The sequence below is a fragment of the Notechis scutatus genome, chromosome 2, assembly GCF_049901735.1.
Source record: "Notechis scutatus isolate UNSWTSFEM ecotype Mainland chromosome 2, rNotScu1.2, whole genome shotgun sequence".
NCBI classification, from domain to species: Eukaryota; Metazoa; Chordata; class Lepidosauria; order Squamata; family Elapidae; genus Notechis; species Notechis scutatus.
In genome coordinates, this window is record NC_142010.1 from 45,581,989 (window position 1) to 45,593,742 (window position 11,754).

Below are 11,754 nucleotides of genomic sequence, written 5' to 3' on the forward strand. Positions count from 1 at the left end.
CATTCAACTATGTAATGAACAAAGTATTTAATAAGAATATTTCATTCATTCAGATCTAGGATGTCTTATTTTTGTGTTCCCTTTATTTTTTTGAGCAGTGTATATGAAACACGCTATATTAAAAGCCTTAGAAAAGCCCATAATCACTGACTCACTCATCTTAGCTTATGCTTTCTTAAAACTGTAGACCTATCACACATCCCAGGGAATAACTTGTAGTGAGTAAAATAGGACTTCTGTATCAATTTATGCAGATTTACTTTGTCCTCAATAGCTCTTGATAATTGCTGAAATACTAGTTCTGAAATTCGTAAGTTTAAACATGTCACTGATTGTGTTGCTTTATACTGCAGATGATTGTGAAAATAATAAAGACAGCCTTGATGGAGGAATACAAGCTCCGTTACCATAGCAACAAATAATAAAACTTAACAGTATTTCAGGTCAGCAATAGACAGATAATGTTCACAAACGGCTTGTAAGGATTTGTTATTTTAGCCAATCTTAAGATAAGTAGTTTTAACCTTTCTCTGAAATTGATTTCTCAGTATAGTCTACCTAACAATTTTGCAAGTCACATTCTGCTGTACCTCCTCCCCCTACTTATACTTCAGTGGATCAGAGAGATATTTGACTGAGCTGCTATGAACCCTAATTTTTATATAAATAAAAATAATACAACATCTGCTCACATCATTAGTGTAAGAAAAACAATATGCTTTTGACCTCTGTTCTTTATTCTGATACTACTTAAAAGCTGCCTCATTCTTCCTTACACTTATTGTTTCTATTACTTTAATTACATAATTATGTTGTGCCATAAACCAACAGCAAGCAAATAACACATAATAAACAAAGTAGTTCAACAATTTCTTCCTGTTCTATGTTAAGTCAGGAGTGAAATAATCCTATGAGTCCAACTTAAACAACCTGAATTTATTACAATTTACTATGAAAAATGTACAAAATAATTACAACATAGAGCAACTTTCTTTCTGAACAATTCAGTGATTTTTAATTGGACTTTATTTCTCTTTTTAAACCAAAAGAACAAAACATTAGTTATGCAGTATTTTAGAGACCAAATTTACATTTTCAGTTAAACGTGTAAGGCAAATTAAAAAACAAAGGTGACTTTGTATTGGATCATAGTGTGTATAAATTTCGGCTCCCATCTCTTCCTCATGTTCAAATTATCTACCACCTGGTTCTTGACAGAAAATATTAAAGTTTTTAAAAAGTATAATTACTAAAACATCTACTCTGAGGAACTTTTATACTCTTTTAACAGAGAAATACTAGCTGAAAGGATGCCAAAATTTTCAAGTAAAATGATGAAAATCTACTGGTATTTTTTTAAATTAAAAAATCACACTAAAAGGAACAGTATTTTTTCATGTAGATTTTGCCTTGAATTTTAAAAGTGTCAATTAAGACAAATTGTTACGGGGCTTTCCCTAACCTGGTATCTTCTAAATATGTTAGTTCATCCTCCCCCTAATTCCTAGACAGTGCTACAAGGAATTTGGAAAGTTATAGTCCATCAAACTATTAAATACTAGATTGGTAAAGGCATTCCACAATTTATTTTTTTTATCAAGACAATATTCATAACAAATTAAATTTTACATGGCCCGTATTCAATAAACCTGGATTACTAAGAAAAATAGAAAAAAACTCTTTCTTTAAACTGGAAATCTTCATCATAGACATCATTGTTCATTCTGTTGTCCTTCTGTGATGGCAGATACTGCTCCTTGGCCCTTATTGACATCACTAATGCATGCCCACTGTCCATCTACTGATTCTTTCCATAGAGTTACCTAGAAAAGACCATGTTTATTTTAGAACTCATTCTACAAACAACATGAATCTTGCTCTGAATAAAATAATCTTCATTAAGGGCCCTAGATTTGATAGCTATCAATCAGACTTAATTAATTCGCTTTTAAATTTAATTGGGTCTTATTTGGTCATGGCAAGCTATTCTTGCTAGCAGAACACAGACAAGGCATCCTGCAGATTCTTTTCCCTTACTCCCCAACATTCTCAAACTTTGTTTTGGAAGGTTTCCACAGTTAGTAGAATCCATTTTGAGAGAATAGTGCAGGAAGAAAGAAAAACTGTTGCTAGACTGATAAATATGTTTTAAACCAGTCAGCTGCTTTAATACTTACTTTATTATCTCCTCCAGACACAGCTAGAATATTTGCAGTAATGGACCAGCTAACATGCCAGACTACATCACTGAACTTATGGAGTAATTTTGGTGACCATGAGTTTCCAGAGGCATCATCGCACATCCAGATAAATACTCTGCCATCCTAGAAGAAGGCAAACAAAGCTAAGACACAGACAAGGGTATATTCAGTATCTCCTATGGCTGAATGACACTGACATTTTAACAAGGAAATCCTTTCACCAGAGCCGCAGCTATAACTCTATGACCACGGAATTGATTCAAATTATGCTTCAAGTTGGCAATTGTCAATCCGTAAGGGTATCATATTTCTAATGCTAGTAGTTAAAAACACATTGATACAGATCTTAACTGGATGTACTGCTTCAGATTACAAACAGGGAACTGGAATTCTAAATGACTCTATCCACTCAAATAAATGAATGGATTTATTTTACTAAAATAAATTTTACTAAGGGCTGACTAAAAACAACTTTGCTAAAAACCAATATGCCAGAAAAGCTTAAGGTTAAAAATTTCTCCTCAATAAGCTGCTTTTTCATAACATTAGATTTATTTTATTTATTAAACTTATATGCCACCCATCTTATAGAAGGCAACAACATATCTCTTTATTTTCACTGGGTAAACATTAAAGAAAAATTACCTGGGAGCAGCTGGCAATAGTACTTGTTGGCAAACCTATGGAAGGAGCCCAGGCTACATCTCTGACCCAATCACTGTGAGCTTCCAATTTTTGTTCTTCTTTCCACTGGCCATCTTCTTCTCTGGAAATATTGGGGGGTGGGAAGATGAAGATTCAGAAAAAGTGTCAAAACCAAGATGAATGTATTGTGATAAAGGAAATGGCTATTTTAACAAATATCAGCAATATTTATACAGATAAGTGTTGCAGTTATAGGATTGGCCTATTTACTTTCTGATCAAAGTATGGAATGGAGAAGAGTTTCAAACAGATTTGCTCCAAAACCTAAGTTTTGCCCCCTTTGCAATGTGGTTATTTTATGTCTGCTTTGAATAACAATTCACAGATTCTTAACAGTTACAAGACATCCTTTGGGCAATTAACTTTAATTTGCAGCGAACTATGGGAATCAAACAGAAATTCCCCCAATAGAAGGCAGTCAAGCCTGTATTTGAACACATCCAGGGAAAGCAAACTTACCACCACTCTGGATAATTGACCCTACTATTTCAAAATTTGTACTGTTGGAAGTTTTTCTAAAATTCAGTTGGAATCTGGCTCCCTGTGTCACACTTTCAGATATTTGGCAACAACTATCATATCACACCTCATTCTTTTTTTCTGAAGCCAAAAATGTCCAATTCAATGTGAAGCTACTTGTGACTATCAAGGGAGTTTTTGTTAAGTGTCCCTGAAAAAAGATCCATAAGAACTGGCATCTGAATCACCAAAGGAAAATCAGTTCTGTTTTATACTCCAGTTTTCTTCACGGAGGCACTGAATCATAACCATCCTAGCCCAACAAATGAATGCAGAACCACTAAGCAAAAATATAAAATGACTATTGGAGACAAATTAGGAAAGGTTTTAAACTATTTAGTCATTTGGCAGATGGAAGAAGCAAAGAAGGTAACTTTGTAGCAAGGACAAGCAAAAAAAAAAAAAACAACCCTCTCCCTCTTTTTTTTTTTACAAAAACTATTAGATAATTTTTGAGGCTAACTTACCTCCAAATTTTGATAAGATTATCACAGCCACCTGATGCAAATCGTTTGATGTAGTTTGGTTTTTGGTTTGCAGGTTGATCTATGAGGCTTCCTGGCACAACAGCAGGTGCCCAGCTAACAGCATTGCAACCAATCTATACAAAAATAAATCAATGTGGATTCATCTAATTTATAGCAAAACTAAAGACAAATTTTAATAACTATTTGTTTCATTTCTAAATGCCTCCTAAGAAAGCATTTTAAAGTAATCCTTCAGTTATGTCTTGAACAATAAATATATTCCCTCTGTTTAATACTGCATGAGTGTTTATCCAATTAAAGAAACATTGCCTTTCCTTCCTTAACTACATAAAGTGTATTTTGATTCAGGTTATTTGAACTTGAGATTCTAGTAAAAGATTAAAAAGATTCTACATGCTTGAAATCTTCCAACTCGTTTGCCACATAAAATGTTTAATAAAATGACTCTATACTCACTGTATGTGCATTGCTGATTTTTTTCACTTCCCATTGTCCATCACCAGTATAGCTCAACAAAGAGATAGCCCCATCAGAACTGCCACAAGCCAGGATCAACCCATAGTCTTGTGGTGCCCAACATACAGAATTGACTGTTAGAAAATGTAGAAACAGATTACATTATTATATGAATTACTCAACTGCAAGAGGAAAATATAGAAATCTCAACTTTTTAGTCTATGCTACTTAAATGGAATGAAAAGCTAATATGCTATGGCAACAGCCTCTTTTTTAAAAAAAAAAAATCTGCAGCTTCTAAGTATTAAAAGGTTATAATGGCAACAATAGCACAAATGCCTCTAAGCTGGTATTTAGTTTACAGATCACAAGGCTACTTTACCCCACAAGCAATAAGATATTAGTATACAGTGTTAGATCTACAGATACTGATGATAGCAAGAAAATTGGCTTCAACAGGGATGCACTTAAAAGCTGGAAATGCCTGAACCCCCCCCAAAAAAGAGAAAGCAAGAAATGAGCATAATCAAAATAGGTAAATTCCTACTGAAAAATTAAAGCAATCTGTTCCTAACCCAAACAGTTTGGAGAAGAATATCCCTACCTGAGGAATCATGTCCTGTGTATTCATAGGTCTTCTCCCATGTACCATTCTCTTCTTTCCAAATAATAACCTTTCTGTCATAGGAACACGAAGCCAGGATGTTTCCATACATGGGGTGAGCCCAGGCAACCTGCCACACTGGACCTTCATGACTATCAGAAAAAATAAATAATTACTGCACCAAGGCCTTGTTTTTAGTTATGACATAAGGAGAGCATGTTAAAACCATTTTAAAATCATGCATCGTGTCAAGTAATTTATATCCTGAAATAACACATAAAAAGCCATTCTAATCTTTATTCACACATATCAGCCTTCTTATCAAAGGCTTCAAATCAGGCATCAGCATATTTTAAATATTTTTTTAAAAAAAGGTAACATTTCCATTTCTAAAGAAGATTCTTCTTTACAAATGGAAAGTTTAACACATCGTATCTGGAGAGTCCTTTTAAAGAACAGGACATAATTCAAATAAATTATTGCCTAATTGTACAGAACTCAAAGTTTCCTTCTTAGTATTTGTGAGTCCAATCAATGATGTTTAGTTACTTTTAAAATGAGATGAGGCCTAAGAAATTGGATAAGTCAACCTTTATCTGGTCAGATAAAGGTTGATTCTCAAAAGCTGTCAAGTCGAATATTAGATATATTAAAAATATATTCTGGCAAAAAGCCAGCAATTTGTCTATAAGCAAAATAGAAAAATGGGCCACATGACAAAGAATTATCTTGTTTTCAGCTCACCCTCTTAAGTCAGCTATGAGAATTTGTCCTCCATTCCGGACATCAAATATTTTCACAGATCTGTCAGAAGAGCAGGTTGCCAATCGAGTGCCATAGTAATCCATTTGAGCATCATGCTAGGAAGTAATGTAATAAGCTTTTTAAAACCTCGTTGTTTCAAAAACAACAATTTAAAAAAAATATTTATTCATTATTCATTGTGATTTGATGGTCACTTGTCTCAGAAGTGACTAAACAGCAATTTTAAAAAATAAATTAAAAACAAATTCCCATCAAATACAAAAATATAAAATACAAAGCATAAGAAGATATCATAATAAATTGATTTCCGGTTTGTCGGCTTTGCGGCGGTAGGGATTCGCGGCTGCGCGATCCCTGCCGCGCTAGCCGCTTTTTGTGGCTCCGATCCGAAGGCTGCGGAGCAAGGCTGCCCTGCAGGGGCAGCTGAAGGTAGGGGATCCGGAAAAGGGTTTGGGGTGTTGCAGATCCCTCCCTGGCCGGCAGAACCCCTTTTACCAAGACGGTGTAGCGGCGGTCCGTAATGGCCGCCACAAAGAAGCCGGCAGCTGGGCAAGTATGCGCGCAGGAGGAAGAGGAGAAAGTTTTTAAAAGTGAAAGTCTTCTTGGTCGATCCAGGACTCTGAGATATATTTAATTTAATTCCTGGAAGTGATGGCTTTTTGGATGATTCTTTCCACAAGAGAAAGTAAGCGGCAATTCTGAGGTGCTGAAAGGAAAGTTTACTCTCCCTCCCGGAATTAACAAACGGATATTGAGAAACCTGTTTTTGTTTCAGGTAAAACTAGCTTTATGGGATAAGTCGGAAGGGAGAGGACAAAAATATATTTATCTGGTTGGATTTTGTTGGAGGAGATGCCTTAAGGATTTGGAGACAGAAATAAAATTTTAATAAGGCTTCAAAACACAGATTTGGATTTTCTTTTTTCTTTTGTCTGATACTACCCTGGAAGAGAAAGAGGAAATTTTGGCTTGGCTTGGATTGATTGAGGATTGTGGACTTTGGGATTGTCTTACTTTTCTTTTGGAATATTTTGGTTGGAGTAAGAAGAAAGAGGGAAAAAAAGAAAAGAAAACATTTATAATGGCTTTCTCCTTTGAGGAACTGAGGGATGAATATGAGCAAACAAAAGCAGCCTGTAAAGATGGTATGGAAAAAGCTTTTCTATTTTTAGAAATGGCGCTGGTTAACTATGAACAGACAATGCGACAGATGGAACAACAACAAGAAAAGACGAAGAAGACACCATCTTTAATGAATTCCAAAATTTATCTAAGAAAGAAGGAAGGAAGAAAGCGAGGAAAATGAAGGACTTAAGATCTAAAAAAACATTTAAGAAAGAGAAAAATATGATGCAAAATAAATACAATGATAGCAAACAAGAGAAAAAGGGAATACAACAGAGAAGGGATGCCAGCAAGACAGAGGTTAGAAGAAGGGGGGTAGGAAGATCTGGTGGGGGAAGAAAGAAAGGGGAAAGGCGGAGAAAAGCCACAAAGTTTTAAAATTGGATGGGAAAAGAGGAATCTTTTTTAGGGATAAAGGGTGAAGCATAAATTTTCTTAAAAAAGATTTTGCAAGGTACATAAGACGGTATTGTAATATTTGTATTAGAAATAGAAAATTAGAATGGTTTAAGAGTTAATAAGAAATTAAAATGTTGAAATGTTTAATAATGATTGATTTTTAAAATGTAATAAAATATTGAAGGGAAAGGCAATGAGAATGCTATAAGATTTATTATTTAGATTTATTATTTAACTACGTATTTAGGAGGATACTATGTATTTAAACATTTTCGATTTATTACTCTGTTTTTATTGTTATTAAAAGTAATTAATAGATAGAATGTACCAAGCAGAATCAGATTGGGTATTAGGTGTCATTTTAAATGTTAATCTAATATTTAGGGAGAGGATAGAAAGGCATCATACTCTGATTAGAGATTTCAGGAGAAATTCTTTTTTTTTTTCATTACAAGGAATGAGATAAGAGGGATAATAAAGGATGGGCAAAAGATACAAATATAATGATTTAAATTAAGATGGATTGAATAAGATAGAATTATGAAGAGTGAAATGTGTGAGAAGTATATATAGAAGATACAGAATGGCAAATAAAATAGGTAAGGATCTGTAAAATGAGCATGAATATAATTAAAGCCCATATAAAGAGAGGCACTGGGGGCCAAGTTACTTTACTAAAAGATTTTTTATATGTTTGTTTGTGTCTGTTTATGTTTTTGAGAAGTATTGGTGAAACCTTCTAGAAACACAGAAAGAGAATGACGATAATCAAGTCAGAAAGAAATAGAGGATAAGAGATGTTTTTATGCTCATTTAGAAATGGTTTAAAATAGAATTGTATTGTATAAGATAAGGTTTTATCTGACTTGTAAAATTTATAATGGAAAAAGGTTCAAATATGTAATGGTTGATGATGATTTGTTTGTTTCTGAAACTAATAAAACTTGTTTTATAAAAAGAAAAAGAAAAAAGAAGATATCATAATAAATTACAACCAGGAGTTATATTATATATTAACTATTTGGCATCAATGAGTGGTAGCATGCAGGTTCACAAAGTATTTTACTGGAAAAACAATTACAGTCAGCACTTCATTTTAGCAGCTAAAATGATAAGTAGGTAACCAGAAAAATGTGCTAGACAGTTAAAAATGAGAAAGCATTTTTTTTTGCCCTAAATGCTTGCCAAATATCACAACTGCCATAACATTTTTCAAAATCTAATAATATTCCAATAAAAATGTTAGAGGATGTTTTTTGAAAAATCATTTTGTTTCAGTGCAAATTCCCAGATATTTATAAGGCCACCCAACTCATAATTTATGACTATAGACAGCATACCTCAATTTTGAAAAAAATTAATAATATGAAAAACCAACAGTATAACAAAGCACAATCATGGAGAGAGATAAGTCTGGACTGAGACAAGGATTTACTCTCAAGTAGAATGTGTTCAATTATGATTATATAACGTCACCATATTATTAAGGCTGGCATCTACTATTTTATGCATATTTCAAAGTAGCAAATACTACTCACTGTTACACTCAGAAAATATAACAGATAATGTGTCTCTTGCTCCACTCACCCCTACATCTCTATATGGTATACAGTATATGCTATAATATGGTAAATTAACATGTAAATATATTAAAAATGAACATCTACCACACTTCAGGCATGTTCATCATTCTAATGCCATATTTTCTGGATTCAATTAATCCCATTCTATCTCTCCAAAGAAAGGAGAGAATTATTAGCCTTACCATAATTTTCTTTTCCCTTCCATGTAAAAAGTAGCTTTAGCATATAGGTGTTCCTTTAAAGTTTTCTATAGTACATCAGAAAAATATTCATTCCTTGCATTATCTTACCAAAATGAATTTTGCTGTATTAATTTCGGAATAGAAATGTATTCTAAAAAAGAGACAAAATACTTACTATCATATCCTCATGGGAAGTGTCCACTGTATTAATTACAGACACCTAATAAGAAAATACAAAGAAGCTGTAAAGACACTAATAGATTCTGACCTTATATTTATAGTCAAGAATTAAAATATATAGGACTTGGCCATACTGTTTACAGTAGTTTATCTACATTAATATGATTAATTTTCAGATAATTTTAGAGCATCCCATAAGCATTTTGACTTCTTTGTCCTTAGTTAATCTTTAGAACTTCCATGACATATTGAAACTGATGCTAGTATAAGGTAATACGAGAAGCTAATCTTTAGCTGGCTGACAAGACAGGAAAAAAAGTGGTGGCAGAACAACTAGTTTTGAAAACTTGGTTCTCATTCTCATACTGATTACCCTACCCACAAAACTGTGCCTATCCCAGGATGTAAAAATATCTTAGACCCAGGACAAAGGCGTTTGTGAACAGGTAAGTCTAATTTCAATAGTTTTATGGACTGTTTAAGCACATCTACTAGTACTACAATCCATCCTGATCTCCAGCAAGGTCAATAAGGTTAACTATCCAGAAAGCTAGTACAGATAGCACTCAACTTACAACCATTAATTAGTAACCATTCAAAGTTAAAACAGCACTGAAAAAAGTGTCATGACAGTTTTTCACATTCCTGATTACTGCAGCATCTTCATGGTCATATGATCAAAGTTTAGGCTCTTGGCAAATGGCATATATTTATGGCAATTGCACTGGTCCAGGGTTGTGTGAACACCATTTGTAACCTTCTCAGATGGTTTCCAGCAAGCAAATGCAATGTCAGATTCGCTTAACAATCTTATGATATATTTAACAACTCTAGTGATTTGTTTAACAAATCTGGCAAAAGGTTTGTAAAATCGAGCACAACTGACTTAATGATTGTCTTGCTTAGCTTATTGCAGCAATAAGTCAAGGACTACCTGTACAGCATTCAGCATAAATATGCCCTGATGGGGGGGAAAAAATGCTTGACTTTTTCCTGGCTGCTACCCAGCTTCCCAACTGTCCTCCACAATATCAAATTAAGTTGGTCACCAAATCCTAGTAACTGGTTTGGATCAGTCCCAAAGGTGCTTTTTCAAGGGGCAACTGGACTTTCTTGGAAAAAGCACCTTTGGGACAACCATGACCTGGATGAACGAGAATTTCCATAGACGTTTGGTTTGGATCAGAAACATTTTAAACCAGTAGACCTGTGATGTAGCCTTTTGACAAAATACCTGCTTCCGTTTTCAGTTCAGTGCAAGACAACCGCCCCCTCCCCCGCCCAGAATTAAAAACAAAATGAATGAAAAAGAGGCGCTTGGATGAATGGAGTAGATACGTCTCTTGCAAAGCGTCCAGCAGTACAGGACGGGCGCTTTCAGGACCTCAAACGAATGGCTTGGGAAAGAGTCTTAGACGTGGCCGGGATCAGATAAGAGCTGGAGTCGGGAAATGGGCCTCGATCCTCGACTCTCGCCTCGCTCGACCTTCGCCGTTTCCCCGGAGAAGCTCGGCGACCAGCTCGGCCCTTCAGGAACTGGCAAAAGGACCACCGCCAGGCGCTACCCCCGCACTCCTAAGACCCGGAGGGGAGCACCCTGGGCCGCCAATATGACTACCCTAAGCGAAAGGAGCCCAAGTTTGATCGCCAATCCCGGTCCTCCGCCCACCCTCAATCTCACCATGGTGGCGACGACGAGAGAGGAATCTCCACCGGACCAGCCCGACTCCGCAATACGATTCGCCCGCCCGCCCGCTCTCAGACGTGGCAAGCCGCAGCCCGGCCGTGCGTACGACAGCCAAAACCTTCCGGCTAGGGGGGAAAAAAGCCCTCTTCCTGAGATCCGCACGAAAGTTCCTCCTCCTGCTCCCGGGGCCGCCTTCTTTACCTTCCTTCTGCCAAGCGAGAGGCACTACGTGTTTCGGGACTTCTCCCACAGCCTCCCTTTTGTAACCTTTGCCGCCTTTATTCCCCCGTTGCTTTGGGGATGAGGGCAGAGTGATTATTTTTTCTTACGGGGTTAAATCCTAGCCAGTTTGGATTGAGTTGAGCGGGTGTAAATCGCGGCTTATGCATGATGTGAACAAATAGCCAGCAAGCTAGGGCTTGGTGCAGTGTATAATCTCAGCCAGAAAACAAATCAGATTTGTTTTCCTGCCCTCAGTATCAGAGTTCCCCGAATGATTGATGCCTTGATATTGGATCATCAATTGCTCCACTGGCTGGGAATAGTGCGATTATAGTCTGACACGTTTAGAGGTCGCACGATGGATAAAGTAGTATGGAAAAATTAAGAGTTTCACAGGGCTGTTGAAAGGCTGAGTAGGCTAAGTCATGTTTTCACTGCGAGTAAAATGCTTTCTACCCCCAATATTAAAAATGATTATGCATTTGTAGTAAAATGTGTTGTGGTTAGAGTATGTTATAATGTTGATAGGTATCAACATTGACTACCAGTTTCCTTCAATGCTGTTAACTTTTAGATAAGAATTTGGAAATGGGACAAAAGCTGAAAAATAATTTAATTTCATGAATTGTGCAGCAAAA

At 35.7% G+C, this 11,754-nt stretch overlaps 1 protein-coding gene across 1 annotated transcript; it reads right to left on the reverse strand.

Moving 5' to 3' along the window:
* Positions 1 to 921: 921 nt before the first annotated feature.
* On the reverse strand, positions 922 to 11,065 carry SEC13 (SEC13 homolog, nuclear pore and COPII component). Its single transcript, XM_026678632.2, has 9 exons — positions 10,889 to 11,065; positions 9,203 to 9,247; positions 5,718 to 5,833; positions 4,974 to 5,125; positions 4,370 to 4,503; positions 3,893 to 4,026; positions 2,847 to 2,967; positions 2,178 to 2,324; positions 922 to 1,823 (listed from the first exon to the last, which is right to left on the reverse strand). Exons 1-9 carry the CDS (start codon positions 10,889 to 10,891, stop codon positions 1,713 to 1,715), a joined length of 963 nt encoding a protein of 320 aa, XP_026534417.2. The 5' UTR covers positions 10,892 to 11,065; the 3' UTR covers positions 922 to 1,712.
* Positions 11,066 to 11,754: the final 689 nt, after the last annotated feature.